Source organism: Pelophylax lessonae, assembly GCF_965119305.1.
Source record: "Pelophylax lessonae genome assembly, chromosome: 11".
In the NCBI taxonomy this organism is placed as follows: Eukaryota; Metazoa; Chordata; class Amphibia; order Anura; family Ranidae; genus Pelophylax; species Pelophylax lessonae.
In genome coordinates, this window is record NC_138778.1 from 195,164,827 (window position 1) to 195,180,674 (window position 15,848).

Below are 15,848 nucleotides of genomic sequence, written 5' to 3' on the forward strand. Positions count from 1 at the left end.
GTTCTTAGCCCCATTGCGCTCCCAGGGTATTCCCATCATTGTCCGCAAGGGCTTTGTTAGACAACGGCTCTCTGACTGCCCAGACGTTAAAGAGGTTCAGGTAGATCCTGGACCTTCAGAAATTGTCATTGGAACCGACTCATTACTTGGTCTGGTCCTGGACCTGGTCTGCTGTCAGAATGTTTCTTTCATAGGAGAAACACCAGATTCTTCTTTCTCAGGATCAAATTTTTTAATCCAGAATCTGTCTTGAGTCTCTGCTATTATTAACCACATACTTAATTTTCTAATTAATTATTAAAACAATTTGCAGATTGTTTGGGAAGTTGTGGAATTGTGCAAGGCAGCTGCTATAAACATATATGGTCACTCTATATATTTACTGTATAATGTAAGAAGGAGGCCAAAGAATGGGGGGGGGGGGGGGGGCAGTGAGATTATATTAGCATATGTGAAAAACATTGCCGAGAATGCACAAAACAATCTGCTTACCTTGTTTTTTTGTGTGCTGTGATCATTTATATTTTGCCTGCAAATGACATTAAGAGAAAAGATTACAAAATAATTAAATAACTGTATTTTTGACTTACCTTAAAATCCTTTTCTCTGAAGTTCATTGACAGACGCAGCTCCATATTCTTCTTAACTGTTGGGTTATTTTGCCCCCTACAGGAGTAGGACACTAGGCAGGAAAAATCTTTAGCACACCTATGAGGCAGTCCCTGGGGGTATACATCCATTCACTCTGCTATAGGCATTCAGTTTTGTTGCAAGCAGTGTCAGAAGAAAAAAAAACCAACCCAACTCATATATAGAGGGGCGAGTGATGCGTCTGTCAATAAACGTCAGAGAAAAGGATTTTACGGTAAGTCAAAAATCCAGTTTTCTCTATCGCTCGTTGACAGACTCAGCTCCATATTCTTGTTAACCATTGGGACGTCCCAAAGCAGTATTAACATGAGGGGTGGAAAAACAAGGCAGAAAAGAACGTAATTCCCAAAGGCTAAACCAACCAGGTAACATGGAGCTCAACCAGGAACAACTGAAGCTCACCTAGAAACAACATACACCCTCAAACCTCAAAGAGAATAAATTGTCTTTTAAATAGCAGCCTGCAAAAACCTTGTGGCGAAAAGAAACATCTAAAGATGCCAACACATCTACCTTCATATCATTTTGTGAATGTGTGCACAGACGGCCAAATTGCTGCCTTGCAAACTTGTATCACTGACGCCTGATGGCGAAAAGCCCAAGAAGCACTCAGCGCTCTAGTAGAATGCGCCTTCACAGGGAAAGGTGGAACCTGACCCTTAATCGAATAAGCCTGTACCACCGTCTGCCAGATCCATCGCAGATGGTCGCAGCAGAGGCAGCCAATCCGTCCGGACAAAAACAAGTCTGATTTTCTGAAGGACTTAGTAGCCGCCAGGTAAACCCTGATTACTTTAACCACAACCAAGGAATGCAAGGAAAATTCTTTAGGATGCTTGGGCTTAGGACATAATGAAGGCAGCACAATGTCTTCATTTGAATGGAAATTTGAGATCAGCTTAGGAAGAAACCACTGATTAGGTCGAAGTACCACCTTGTCTCTGTGGACCAACAGGTAGTACTGCGCGCAGAGGTAATAGCCACTAAAAAGGCTACCTTCTGTGACAGTGTAAAGGAAAGTAAGAGGAAAGGAATGCAAAGGAATCTCTCTAATGTGTTCAAAAGTAGGTTTCTGAAGAACTGACAGTACCAGGTTAGGATCCCACAAAGATAACGAGGACAGTATCGGGGGAGTCATGTGGCGAACACCCTGAATAAAAGTGCAAATCAAAGAATACTTGGCTAAAGGGCGTTGAAAAAACACCACTAGAGCCGACACCTGGCCTCTGATATTACCCAAGGCCAACCGCTGCTCAACCCCTCTGTGAAGGAAAGTCAATATCCGAGCCACTGAAAATAAGCCCGGCTGCACCTTAATAGATTAACACCATGCAAAGTACAATTTCCAAGTATGATGATCAATCTTCCGAGAGGTAGATTTTCTGGCCTTCAACAGTGTGGGAATCACACAGTCAGAAAGACCCCTATCCTTCAATACCTGGCTTTCAACAGCCATGCCATTAAGGCCAGCGACTGTAAAGCAGGATGCAAGATGGGACCTTGAGACAGCAGATCTTGGAAGTCTCCAAGGAGCATCAGTGACCAATCGCACCAGATCGGCGTACCAAGACCGGCAAGGCCAGTCTGTAGCCACCAGAATAACTGGAGTCCCTTCCACCTCTAAACTGCGCAGAAGCCTCAGCAGCAGTTTAAGTGGGGGAAACGCATAGATCAGCCAATACTGTCCCCAAGGAGCCACTAGTGCGTCTGTGGCGTCTGCCAGAGGATCCCGAGATTGGGCTACAAACCTCTGCACCTTCCTCTTGAGTCGGGAGGCCAAAAAATCCACATCCGGACACACAGCAGGTGAAACACCTCCGGGGGAAGGCACCATTCTCCCTGATCTAACACCTGATGGCTCAGGTAATCCTCCTGCCAATTCTACACTCCGGTATATGCATGGCGGATAGGGCTGGAACAAAGCTTTCTGCCCATATTAGAATCTGGGCCACCTCTTGAGCTGCCAGGACACTCTTGGTGCCCCCTTGATGATTGACGTAAGTCATGGCAGTGGCATCGTCTGATTGAATCCAAACCAGACACCCTCAAAGGTGATTTGTCCAGTGAATCAAGCAAAGCTTTATTGCTCTTAGTTTCATAATATTGAGCAGTAGTCTGGACTCCTTTAGAGTTCAAGTCCCCTGGACATACATCTTTCCAAGTACTCCCCCCAACCAGACAGGCTGGTATACGTGGTAACCACAGTTCAATACTGGGGAAGGAATGACTTGCCCTTAAGTAGAGCCAGGGAGCAGAGCCATCACAGCAGAACACTTCTCATGTTATTGGCTCAGTAGGATCAGATAGTCCAAAGATTTTGGATCCTTGTTCAACTTGACAAGAAATTCTCTTTGCAGAGGTCTCGTGTGGAATCGTGCAAACAAAACTGCCACAAAGGTAGACATCAGGCCCAGCCCTATCCATGTTAACCCGGGGACAGCGCAGTATCACTTTAAGAATACTGCAAAAAAACAAAAACAAAATGGCCCCACACCGCTGCACCAGTGGTACTACAAGTCCCGCCACACTAAGCTGCAATATAGCAGAGTGAGGGAGCGACCTATGGGGACCCCATAGACTCACCACCGCCCGATATTAGGGAGAGCAGAGCAGGTTTCAAGTGTACAGAAAACGATCCTCACAGGAAGAGGAAGTACCTGGGTCAGCACCAAAGGTAAAGCCTTGCCAATTTACTGCTGTACAGCATTCTGCGGCTCCGAGAAAATGGCCGCCCTATGTATTTCAATAGGGAGACCACAACAAAATGGCTGCCCAATGCCTTTCAATAGGAAACTACTAAAAAATGGTTGCCAATCACTACTGTATTCTCCGGCTCATAGAAAATGGCCGCCCAATCCATTTCAATGGGGAGACCACAATAAAATGGCCGCTTAATGCATTTCAATAGGAAACTACTAAAAAATGGCTGCCGAGCCTTGTGAAGATGATCTACAAAAAAATGGTGGCATCCTCGGCACACCATGTGGTCTACAGGATCCCCTGAGGGGTCCAGCGATCAATCAGGCATGGGGGGGGGGGCCCTGAATGCGGATCCCATAATCAGCTGCATTAGCGCGCCCCCCCCAAGGGCCTACATCGCCTGCTACAGCCCCTGCACCGTACCAGACTAAGGTAAGAACCCCCTATGAAATAGTGGGGAGGATGGCCTGCGGCGGGGAGCCTTGGATGGTCGATGGGGGATGGTCCATAAGGACCCCCCATACAAGAGGGAGCATGGGGAATGGGGGTAACCCGAGGGTCTGACTGTCCCAGGGAGGGGCCCACGTCCACCCCGAGACTGCAAGAGATCTGGGGGGGACACTATCCACCATACCAACCATATTCAGGTGGGCACCACTCTGGTCAGACCACCTTTCCACCTGGGGTGGGGGTGTGACGGCCAAGAGATATGTTGCAACTTAAGCCAAACTAGGTCTTGTGAATCCCAGCGTGGTGTTTATCTCGCGGGCCAGCCCCCGTCCAGTGGGGTTATGTTGTGGCGAGGCCTAGCGCGGAGCTGCGAACACGCTCACTGGCCAGACTGGGAGACCATAAGGATCTAGAATATCCAGTCCAATGCCCAGTCCGGCTGTTGATTGTAGTTCTCTCAGGAACATAACTAGCTAAAAAAATAAAATTTAGACAAAAGGTTCCCTTTGTACATAAAAAACATGCTAGGACCGAAATCTCAGCGGGTAACTAGGTCCTTACTTACTAGGCAGAAAAAAAGTGAATGCCTATAGCAGAGTGAGTGGGTGTATGCCCCATAGGCATTGTAAAGATTTTTCCTGCCTAGTGTCCTATTCCTATAGGGGGCAGCATAAACCAATGGTTAAGAAGAATATGGAGCTGCGTTTGTTAATGAATGATATAGAAATAATGTTTTTAAAACTGCACATTCACGCCTCAATAAATTGAAATAATTTCCATTGGCTTTAGGCTGGACCTATCATTAAAGTTCACACTATAAATAATTTAATATTACACATAAAGGCTACTGCTCCTGGCCTACATCATGTGGCAAAAAGCCCAGGCAGCCTAGGTTACATGCAGTGTTAATTTTGGCAGCAAATTTCAATTTAGTTTTAGTCTTAGTCTTAGGACTAAAATGGCATTTTAGTTTTAGTCCCATTTTAGTCTTCTGCAAGTGTTTTAGTTTTAGTCGTATTTAGTCGACTAAAACTCCAGTATATTTTAGTCGACTAAAACGCCCTACATTTTAGTCGACTAAAACTCATTTTAGTCATCTATAATCGAATGGGTGTAGTTCAATTGTAATTTGTAATGCATTATTTAAGCATTTCTCTACAATTTCCAAACTCCTTATATACTACTGCTGGTCCTGGAGTGAAAAATCTAATATGTTATTATTTATGCTTTGAGCATGCACCAGTGTTAATTTTTGGCAGCAAATTTCGATTTAGTTTTAGTTATAGTCTTTTGACTAAAATGCCATTTTAGTTTTAGTCATATTTTAGTCATCTGAATTGTGTTAGTCGACGAAAACGTCTTAGTCGGTTTTAGTCGACGAAATTAACACTGGTTACGTGCCCTATGACAACCTGGTGGGAATCTAAAGCATTTTTCTATATGGAAAACTGCCGTATTCCCTGTGTCAGTTTCCATTTCATTTTATTCACTCTAAATATGGTTCCCAAACTTGTTATTGTTAGTGCCATTAATTTCTGAGAAGACTAAACAGAAGTAAACTGTTTAAAATGGTTTGCTACAGTATATTCAGGTATCCCTCAAAATGTGTTTGACCCAGTTTTCATTTTAGTTATCTCATTATATTTTTTCCTACCATCACTGATGTACCTAAAAAAGGTTTTGTCTCCTTCACAGATGTAGCCATTTCCACCTCTTCCTGTGCTTAGGCAGCATTGATATTATGTTTTTATACACTTCTCTATCAGCTACACTTTCTGTTTCCTCGAATCTCCTATATGCAGATTTTTTCTCCTTTATTATCCTACTACCTTGTTAGTGAACCATATTGTTTTTTTTCTTCTGTTGACTCTTTAGTAATTTGCCTGACATATAATATGTTTGTTTCCAGGATAGTAGACTAAAGCCCCGTACACACGTACCGATCGTCGGCCGACCGATCGGCTGTCTTTTGTCCCCGGGCTGTCCTGTCCGCTGAAAAGTGCAAAAGACTGCACACAAATTTTGTCCGCCGACTGCAGAAGTGATGTCATGTGATGGTTAACTTTCCCTGTGTTTTTTCTTTTCTGAGCATGTCCAGTCTTGCAAATCTGCTGTCTGTCGGCCGAATTCTGTACTGACTGGCGAACAATCGGCCATTCTGGTGTCGGCATACAAAAATTGTAATGCTTGCATGACAGATTCTGTTCGGCCGAAAGTGCGCTGTCGACTGTCGGAAGCATCATACTAACAAGCCGAAAATCGGCCAATCGTTCGGCCGACAATCGGTACGTGTGTACGGGGCTTTACAGTGCCTACTGATGCCTGACATTTAACTCCAACCTCTCTTTTTTTTTTTTCTAGAAATGAAAAGTTCTTGGATAACATGCTATAAGTAAACACTTATAAAGGGTGTACTTTGGTTAACTGCAGTCCAAATATATAAGTTGTTAAGAACTGAAAGTATAAAGTTTTACCGTCTCAGTAATAAAAATTAAATGAACAAATATCATCATACCACACTGCTGCTGCTTGCTTTTTATTGGCAACATCACAGGAGTATTTGCTTTCTATTTTTGCAAGGAGTGACTGTGTTGCATCATGCAGACTTCTGGCCTTTGCATCCTGTGAATATAAAACCCCACAACAACCTTTCATGGGTATATCAATGAGCTGTACGATCCATCAAAGGCCTTTACCTTCAAAGTAATAAGCAGGCATTTTCAATGCAAGTTGGCACATTAAAAGTCTTAAAATAAATGTAATTTATCTACTTTTAAAATTGTTAATGCAGCTGGGAGGCCAGTTCTCCTTCACCCCGCTAGAGAGTGCTAGAGGGAGGGCCTGAGCAGCTATGGGGGCAAGCAAGAATAAAACCAGGTATCGGTTTTGAATAAAGGTCAGGTGAAGGAGTGCAGCAACAGACTAAAGGAGAGCTCTACCTACCTCTGGGTTCTACTGGAGAGATTGGTAATATGTACTTAAACCACTTCCATCAATGGCAATATTGACATTTCTCACACACAAGTTAAATTCAGCATTTGTTTATTAGAAAGTTACTTAAACCCCAAATGTTACACTGTAGTTTTTTTTTTTTCACAAACTTTTTATTTAAAGTTATAGTAAAGGCTTGTTGTTTAAAAAAAGAAATGAACAAACACTTTATACTTACCTGCTCTGTACTCTGTAGAGCCACTCGGATCATTTTTACATAAAAGCCCATCCCCAGCTCTAAAAAAAACAATACTAGGATCATAGCTGCAGCCATGAACCTGGTATAACCGCTTGTTCCCAAGTCGTAAAAATACTTCCATTAAAAAAAAAAAAAAAAACTTCCTGTATCTTTGTTGTGCTTTCATGAAAACCCATGCTAGAGCTGCACGATTCTGGATAAAATGAGAATATCAATTTTTTTTTTTGCTTAGAATAAAGATAATGATTCTCTCAAGATTCTCGGCGTAACATCCTCTTTCACATTATACCAAAAATTGGACTAACTTTACGGTTTAGTTTTTTTTTTTAATTCTTTGAAGTGTATTTTATCCCAAAAAACTGGATTTTTGTCTTACTTTAAAATCATTTTCTCTGATGTTCATTGACGGACACAGCTCCATATCTTCTTTGACCCTTGAGTTATGCTGCTCTCCTTAGTAGGAGTAGGACACTAGGTGGTAAATAATTACCTACGCCTATAGGGCAGTCCCAGGGGGCATACTCTAATTTCCTGCTTTAGGACATTAGTTTTGTAACAAGCAGTGTCAGAAGAATACATATCCCAACTCAACAGAGGGGTGGATGCTGTGTCCATCAATGAACATCAGAGAAAAGGATTTTAGGGTAAGACAAAAATCCAGTTTTCTCTTTCGTTCACTGATGGACACAGCTCCATATCTTCTTAGACCCTTAGGACGTTCCAAAGCAGTGTCAATATGAGGGGTTTGAAAAAACACAACTAATATAATTCCCAACAAGGGCTAAACATAGCCAACCAGGTAAACGAGGAGCTCAACCAGGAACAACTGGAGCTCACCACCAGGAAAAAATACACCCTCAAGAGGCGGGAGCCTTTGCAACTGCAGCCTGAAAAACTTTGTGGCCGAACGCAGTAGCTGAAGATTCAAGGACATCCACCTTAAAAAACTTTGTGAATGTGTGCACAGAGGACCACGTAGCCGCCTTGCACACCTGAACCACTGACGCCTGATGACAGAAGGCCCAGGAGGCACTAAGCGCCCTTGGAGAATGCACCTTGACAGGGAAAAGAGGAACCTGACCCTTAATGGAATAGGCCTGCACCACTGTCTGCCTGATCCATCTGGAAATGGTTGCAGCAGATGCGGCCTGCCCCTTACGAGATCCATCCGTAAGGACATAGTATAGGATTTACAAATCGACTCAGTCACTGCCAGGTACATTCAAATTGCCCGAACCACATCCAAGGAGCATAGGGTAATTTCTTTAGGATGTTTCGGCTTAGGACACGAAGACGGCAACGCAATATCCTGATTTAAATGAAACCCCGAGATGACCTTAGGAAGGAACGCCTGACAGGGTCGTAACACCACTTTGTCCCTGTGAACCACCAGGTAAGGTGACCGACAGGACAACGCAGCCAACTCCGACACCCTACGCGCAGTGGTAACAGCCACCAAAAAGGTCACCTTCTGTGAGCAGAGGAAGTTCCCAAATATTTTCAAAAGGAGGCTTTTGAAGTACCAACAATACCAAATTGAGATCCCACAGAGGTACCAGGGATCTCACCGGAGGAGCCAGATGGGGAACCCCTTGCACAAAAGTGTTAACCAAGGAATTCGCAGCCAGCTGGCCTTTGACCAAACATGACCAAGGTAGAAATCTGTAAGATAAAGTGGAAAAGGTTGGAAAAAGGCGCTTCCTGTGAAAATTATATTAAAATGGTTCTGTGAATATAAAATCACTTATATGCATAAAACGAATAAGAGATTCAATAGTGATATAAAGTGCAAAGGTGCCAGTGGATAATAATAAATGGGTTTAATTCTCACATTCCCCCAAAAAAAGCTCAGTGTATAAGGAATAGTATACAGTGAACAAGAATGATGTGCAGTGAACAATAATTTAAAACAGAGGTGCACAAGTTGTGATAAATATTTATTAAATATTGTATATTTTATAGTGCAGGTGATAAAGAAGGTATAGTGCAGAAATTAAATAAATAATTGACAAAGTTCTGTATAAACATATAATCCTCTAAAATAATGAAAACAAATAGTGAACAAATAAATATAGGAAAGGGAGAGACTCTTTCCTGAAAAGTGCTGTGTGCAGTATCCGTGATAAACCGGGGTATTCCAATGAGTGAAACTTATAAGGGAGTGTTTACACCTGTGTGGTCCACTAGGTGTCGCACTTCTGTCTATACAACCTGGTATAGAACTGAGCAAACGGAACTGCTTCAAAAAGGTGGAAACCATCAGGACCAGCACTTGCACGCAAGTCCTGAGAGACGACCGATGGTTGGACAACAGGAGCCGAATCGCATCCTGCGACTGCAGCAGTTTCGCCTGCGGAAGAAACACCCGGGCCGAGGTGGAATCCAGAGTCAGACTCAGGTAGTCCAGCTTGATGGACAGAGTCAGAGCTGATTTTTGAAAATTTAGTGTCCTGCCAAACTCTTGCAGAGTTCGCACAGTAATGTCAAAATCCACTTCTAGAGACGATGAAGACACTGCACGCAGAAGCAGATCATCTAGGTATCCCAACACCGTGATGCCCTTCTGCCTGAGCGGGGCCAACACTTTAGTGAACACCCAAGGACTGATGCGAGACCAAAGGGTAAAGCCACGAATTGATAGTGCACCTCGCCCACGGCAAAGTGCAGAAAACGCTGGTGCCCAACATATATTGGGATATGAAGGTAAGCGTCCTTGATATTGATTGAGGCCAGAAAATCCCCTTGATGAAGGAATGCCACTACCGTGCGAATGGACTCCACCCAAAATTTCTGAACCTGCAAAAAGTGGTTCAGAGCCTTGAGGTCCAAGATCGGGTGGACCTTGGCTTCCTTCCTGGGAACAGTAAACAGATTTGAAAAAAAGCCTTGAAAACTTTCCGACTCTGGAACCAGCACAATGACTCCCTGTGCCAACAGGTCCCGCACGGCCCCGTAAAGGCTCTGCAGCCAAGACAGGCACGGGTTGGAAGGAAAGAACCTTGCCAGAGGGAAGAACCCAAACTCGGTCTTGTAACCAAACTGAATCAACTCTTTCTGGACCCGTGAACCTTGTTCATTCAGGACAAATGGGTCCACGGGTCCAGAAAGAAACAAAGACGTCCCCCCACCCCAGATACAGGTAAGGGCGCCCCTTCAGGATGAGGAAGGCTTGTCTGGGGAACCAACAGAGCCCACTTTTGACTTACCAGTCTAGGGTCTCTTGGAGCTGCCCGCTAAGGTACCCTTGTCCTGCGATTAAGTCGGACGAAAGGGCCGCTTGTGAGCCGAGAAAAAAGGACCACGTTTATGACGAGGTTCCTTGCCTTTAACAACCTGTGGAAGCAAAGTACTCTTACCTCTCGTAAGACCTTTAATGATTTCCTCCATAGAGGCACCGAACAAACGGTCTCCTACAAAAGGGAGATCAGTCATTACATTTTTAGAAGCCTGGTCGGCTGACCAGTGCTTCAACCAATTCATGCAGCGAAGGATCACCGCCGTCACAGATGCTCTGCCAGCCAAAGGAGCCGCATCAAAGGATGCCTTACAGATGTACTGTAGCCCCTGAATCAACTGATCTGCTAGCTCAGGAGGATGTTGATCCCTTCCAAATCCTGGTGTAAGATTTTTGCCCATTCCGTTAAAGTCTGGGATACCAAGGTGATAGCAAACACCGGGCTAAAAATTGAACCCGCCATGGTGAAAAGGAATCAGAGCAGAGCCTCAGCTCTTTTGTCCACAGGGTCCTTAAAGGACGGGGAATTCTCCACCGGTAAAAGCGTGGCCTTATTCTACCTAGAAACCTGAGAGTCCACTGTCGGTGGAACAGTCAGCTTCTTCAAGAGAGACTGGTCAAGGGGATCTCCTAGCGAAACGCTTCGGTATTCCAACCATGCGTTTTGGGGATCCCCACTGACTAGCGACAATCTTGTCAAAATAGGCAGGAAAGGGAAATACCTTAGTCAACTTGGATGATCTGCATCAGCGTAACTGACTCAGCATTAGCTGAGTCCTCCAACTTTAAAGTTTCCTGCACTGACACAATCAGTGCCTCCACCAGTGCCTTTTCATGCACGGCTGCAGTGGAAAAGCATTCACTGTTAGAGCACTCAGGGTGCGTGGACACAGACCCAGCGGGCTGATCCGTGTCCGCAGCAGCCAAATGCACCTCAGACTCTGAGGTGGCGGGGGATGAAGGTGAAGGCGGGGGGCGCTTCTTGCTAGGCCGCTTTTGCAGGGCCATATCAACCTTTGACACAAGTGACTGCAGGGCCGACGTCATGGCCCCCAGGGCAGACTGAGACCCAGAGGGTCCCGCAGCTTCTGAGAGTGCTCCATGAAAAAAATCAGAGGTTGCACTGTGTACAAAGAAAAAAAGTTTTTTTTGTTTTTTGTAAAAAAAAACCTCCTCACACCGCTACCGCTGTGGTACTACAAAGATCAGCACACCAGCGGTGCTGCTTTAGCAGAGAAGGTGCTGTATACCCGCAGGGACTCACCACCATACACTCAGAACTGGATACAGAGCGCAAACCTGCCTGCCATGCTGCGATCAGAAAGAGGAAGCGCTGACACCGTCACTAGAGGCCCCCGCAGACTTCATGAAAATGGCCGCCGCATTAACTATAATGGGAAACTCCAAAAACATGGCCACCGGACTACACAAACTTGGCCGCCGAGGCTGTATATAGCCATTCACAACAAAATGGCAGCAACCAGGACCCCACTAGACCCCGAGGTACTTGTAGTCCAACAGGGGGGAGCCCCCACAGCCATTGCCGCAGGCACACCAGAAAGAGGCTGCCCTCCATTCCACCACCAAAAAGAGACACCCCTCACCCAGAAACACCCGTGCACCCCAAGGGGGAACTAAGGGTGGAATAGGGGGGTAGGTGAGGGCGACCATTACAGGGGAACCCTGCCAGTGAGGGGGGGGGATCATTAGGGAAGGAAGGGCGCAGAAGGGACCCACCAACCCGAGGAAGAGCCTGCATCCACCCTAGCATTCCCCAGAGAAGAGAGGGGGGACACTACTCAGCATAGCTGGGAACCAGGCGGGCACCACTCCTGGCAGTCCACCACGCCATCTTTGAATTGGGGTGCTGCGGCCAAAGGCACTTTGCGACTGTGGTCGTGACCATAGCTAGCTATGCCTCCTCACAGGGTGTTTTACTCACCAGCCAGCCCCCGTCCAGTGGGGCTATGTCGCGGTCAACCTAGCGCGGAGCTAATAGTTGGGTCACGCTCCCAGGCCAGACTGGAAAGACCGTAAGGATCTATGATATCCAGTGCATCCCCCAGTCCGGCTGTTGATTGTAGTTCACACAGGAACAGAAAATAACTAAGGAAGAATAAAATTCCATTTTAAAAGGAAAAAAAGCCAGGACCACAGATCCGAGCAGGAAGTAAGGTCCTTACTCCTAAATAAGCATAAAAAACTGAAGTCCTATAGAAGGAAGTGAGGGTATATCCCCCTGGGACTGCCTTAGGGGCATAGCCAAATTTGTTTCCGCCTAGTCCTACTCCTGAAGAGAAAGCAGCATAAGCCCAAGGTCTAAGAAGATATGGAGCTGTGTCCGTCAGTGAACGAAAGAGAAAATGGGATTTTTGACTTACCATAAAATCCATTTCTCTGATGTTCATTGACGGACACAGCTCCTGATCTTCTTACCATTGGGTTATACTGCCCCTTACAGGAGTAGGACAGTAGGCAGGAAAAAAAAAGTCTGGCTACACCTATGGGTATACTCCCTCTCTCTGCTATAGGTACTCCGTTTTTTTTGTAGTCAGAAGTAAGGACCTAGTTCCTTGTTGGGATCTCTGGTCCTGGCAATTTTTTCTTTTTATATAGAATTTTTCTCCTTTTTTTTTTCTGTGAGATCTACAATCAACTGCCGGACTGGGCGATGGGCTGCATAATCTAGATCCAGTGATCACCCCAGTTTGGTCAGCGAGCACGTGCACACCTTAGCTCTGCCATAGGTCGGCCACTACATAGCTCCACCGGATGGGGGCGGACATCACCCCTTTTCGATGGAGAGGGTTTCTGTCTGGAGCCGTGCCCGCCTGGTTCCTGGTATGGTAAGTAGCTGTCCCCCCTCTCCCCCTGGAGGGTTTTGGGGTGGATGTGGGCTCCTCATTCGGACAGTCGGACCCCCAGATTCTCCTCCTTTTCATCAGGAACCCCACTTCTTCTGTGCCCCCATCCTACCCCCCCCATTAATGCTGGAGCTGTGTGAGTGGTCTGGTTCACCTCCTGGGGTGGGGGGCAGGGCGCTATGCTGGCAATAGGGGCGGGGGGGGGGTGCAGGGGTTGTACCTGGTAGGGGCTCCTGCCAAGACTCCCCGTTAAGGCCTAGGATTCCTCTTGGGTCCCTGGGAGCCTCACGGTGCCACGCGGGGCCGCCATTTTCTTGTAGCCTGTATGCTTAATGCACCGTGGCCATGCATGTGTAGTCTGGCAGCCATTTTGTGGTGGTTTACCATTGGAAATAGCGGCGGCCATGACAGTGGAGCCCTCTGGGCAGCGATTTCAGCGGTGGAAGCCCCTCCTAGATCCTTTAATTTCCTGATCGCTGCTCGTGCAGTGCAAATTCCCCTAGTGGCTGCGGTGCCTGGTTTCTACGAGGTGGTGAGTCTGGTGGGGTCCTCTCCCTCTCTGCTGAGGATCGATTGGTGCTCTGTGACTGGCAATCAGATGGTGCTGCAAATGTGGCGGGAGTTGTCCTTTAGCTGTGTTTTACACTTTTTTGTGGGGTCCCCCTGGTGACTCATGGAGTCTTGGAGCACATCTCCCCACCTGATTCCCTCTCTGAGGCCCCCTGGGTCCCATGCATCTATCGAAGCACTGACAGCGGTCCTGGAGTCCCTTGTGCCCTGGGTGGAGGTGGCTTTTGGGCAATGGGCTGACATAAAGCACCCTTCCCCTGCCTTATCTGTCTCTTTGGATCCTGAATCTGATTCGGCCGCTGCGGACGTGGGTCACCCTGCTGGGTCTGCGACTGCATGCCCTAAATCCTCAGATAGTGCAACCACGCACAAAAAGGTGCTGGTTGACGCACTGATTGTATTTGTGCTTGAGACTTAAAGTTAGAGGACGCAGCTGCGGCTGTGACGAAGGCGCAGGTTCCCTTTGGCACTCACAAGCCATCCAGAGCGGTAAAGAAGTGCCCTTCCCCCTCCTATTCTGACGGAATTGTCACTGAAGAGTGGGGATGACCAAAGCGTCCCCTTGGGGTCCCTAAGTGATGGTGAACCCACCGGTTTCCAAATTAAACAAGGTCTCTGGCCTTTAAGGACCTGGCTGACAGGAAGGCTGAGGCTGTGGCCCGCAATTTGTACACCCTGGCTGGTTCGGCACTGAGGCCGATTTTCACCATTGCCCTGGTGTCGCAGACTCTGACCAAGTGGGCTAGGCTTTTACGCCATGACCTGGAGGGGGAGTAGCTCCCCCCTGCCTTTGCTGAGCTGGCAGACCAGCTGGTCCAGAGGCTGCAGTTTCTGTGATGCCTCTTTGGATACAGCTCCCCTAGTGGCTCGGCTCTCTGTTTCGACAGTGGTCCTTCGGGGTGTCTCTTGGCTCAAATGATGGTCTGCGGACCAGACTTCTAAAAAAGGCCTTGACTGATCTTTTCTTTCAAGGAGATCGCCTGTTTGGTGCTACACTGGATGACATCATTAAAGGTCTCATAGGGGGGAAGAGTACATTTCTTCCGCAGGCTGCTAAGAGCAAGGATCCTCTTCATTGGCCCTCCTTCTCGTCCTTCAGGGTCGACTGACAAGGGACCAGAGCCCTTCAGGTCCTCCTTTGGAGGGCGATCCAAACGGGTGATGGCCCCAGTTCCAATTTTGGAACAATTTCAGGGGTTTTACTCAAACCTGTTTACAGTCCCCAGGAAGGAAGGCAAGGTGCGTCCAGTTCTGGACCTCAAGGCACTGAACTGCTTTGTGCGGGTGCAGAAGTTAAAAATGGAGTCCATTCGCATGGTGGTGGCTTCCCTGCATCAGGGAGATTTTCTTGCCTACATCAACATCAAGGACGCTTATCTTCACATTCCAATACGTGTCGATCTCCAGTGCTTCCTCCGCTTTGCCGTTGGAGAGGAGCATTATTAGTTTGTGGCGTTACCTTTTGGTCCCGCCTCTGCTCCTCGGTTCTTCACGAAAGTGTTGGCACCGGTGCCAACCTTGTTATGCCAATAGGGTATTGCAGTACTGGGCTACTTGGACGTCCTCCTTCTGCGAGCAGAGTCCCCTACTGCTCTGGTGAAAAACCTGGAAATCACCATATGAGCTTTAGGAAGTTTGGCTGAATTCTGAATTTTCAGAAGCCTGCTCTGGTTCCGTCCACAAGCTGGACTATCTGGGTCTGCCTCTGGACTCGGCCTGAGCCAGAATGCTCCTTCCTCTGGACAAACTCCAGAAACTACAGACTGTAATTCGTCTCCTGCTGTCCAGCAGATGGTCATTCCTCTGGGCTTGCATGCGGGTGGTGGGTCTGATGGGGTTTACCTTCAAGGCAATTCCATTTGCAATTTCATATGAGGTCCCTGCAGGGAGATTCTGGCCAAATGGGATAAGAATCCGCAGTCTCTGGTCAATCCGACCCGGCTGAGCCAGGGAGCGAAAGAGTCTCTGATATGGTGGCTTCAGTCTTTGGCGCTTTGGCTGGGCAAATCCTTCCTCCCCTTGTATTAGATAGTTGTATTAGATAGTGGTCACAAAGGATGCCAGCCTGTCCGGATGGGGAGGCGTCCTCGGCAAATATTCTGTTCAGAGGATCTGGACAATGGAAGAGTCCAGACTACTGATCAATGTCTTGGAACTCCGAGCGATGTGCCTGGAACATTGGACGGAT

At 46.9% G+C, this 15,848-nt stretch overlaps 1 protein-coding gene across 1 annotated transcript in view; it reads right to left on the reverse strand.

Annotated features, from left to right (window-relative positions):
- Window positions 1-15,848, reverse strand: part of SYCP2 (synaptonemal complex protein 2) — a 372,455-nt gene that overhangs the window by 185,344 nt on the left and 171,263 nt on the right. The window contains exons 23-24 of the mRNA XM_082271514.1: window positions 6,317-6,423; window positions 493-529 (exon numbers count right to left, since the gene is read on the reverse strand). Of these exons, the coding sequence (XP_082127640.1) occupies window positions 493-529; window positions 6,317-6,423 (144 nt within the window). The remainder of the gene's footprint in view (window positions 1-492; window positions 530-6,316; window positions 6,424-15,848) is intronic.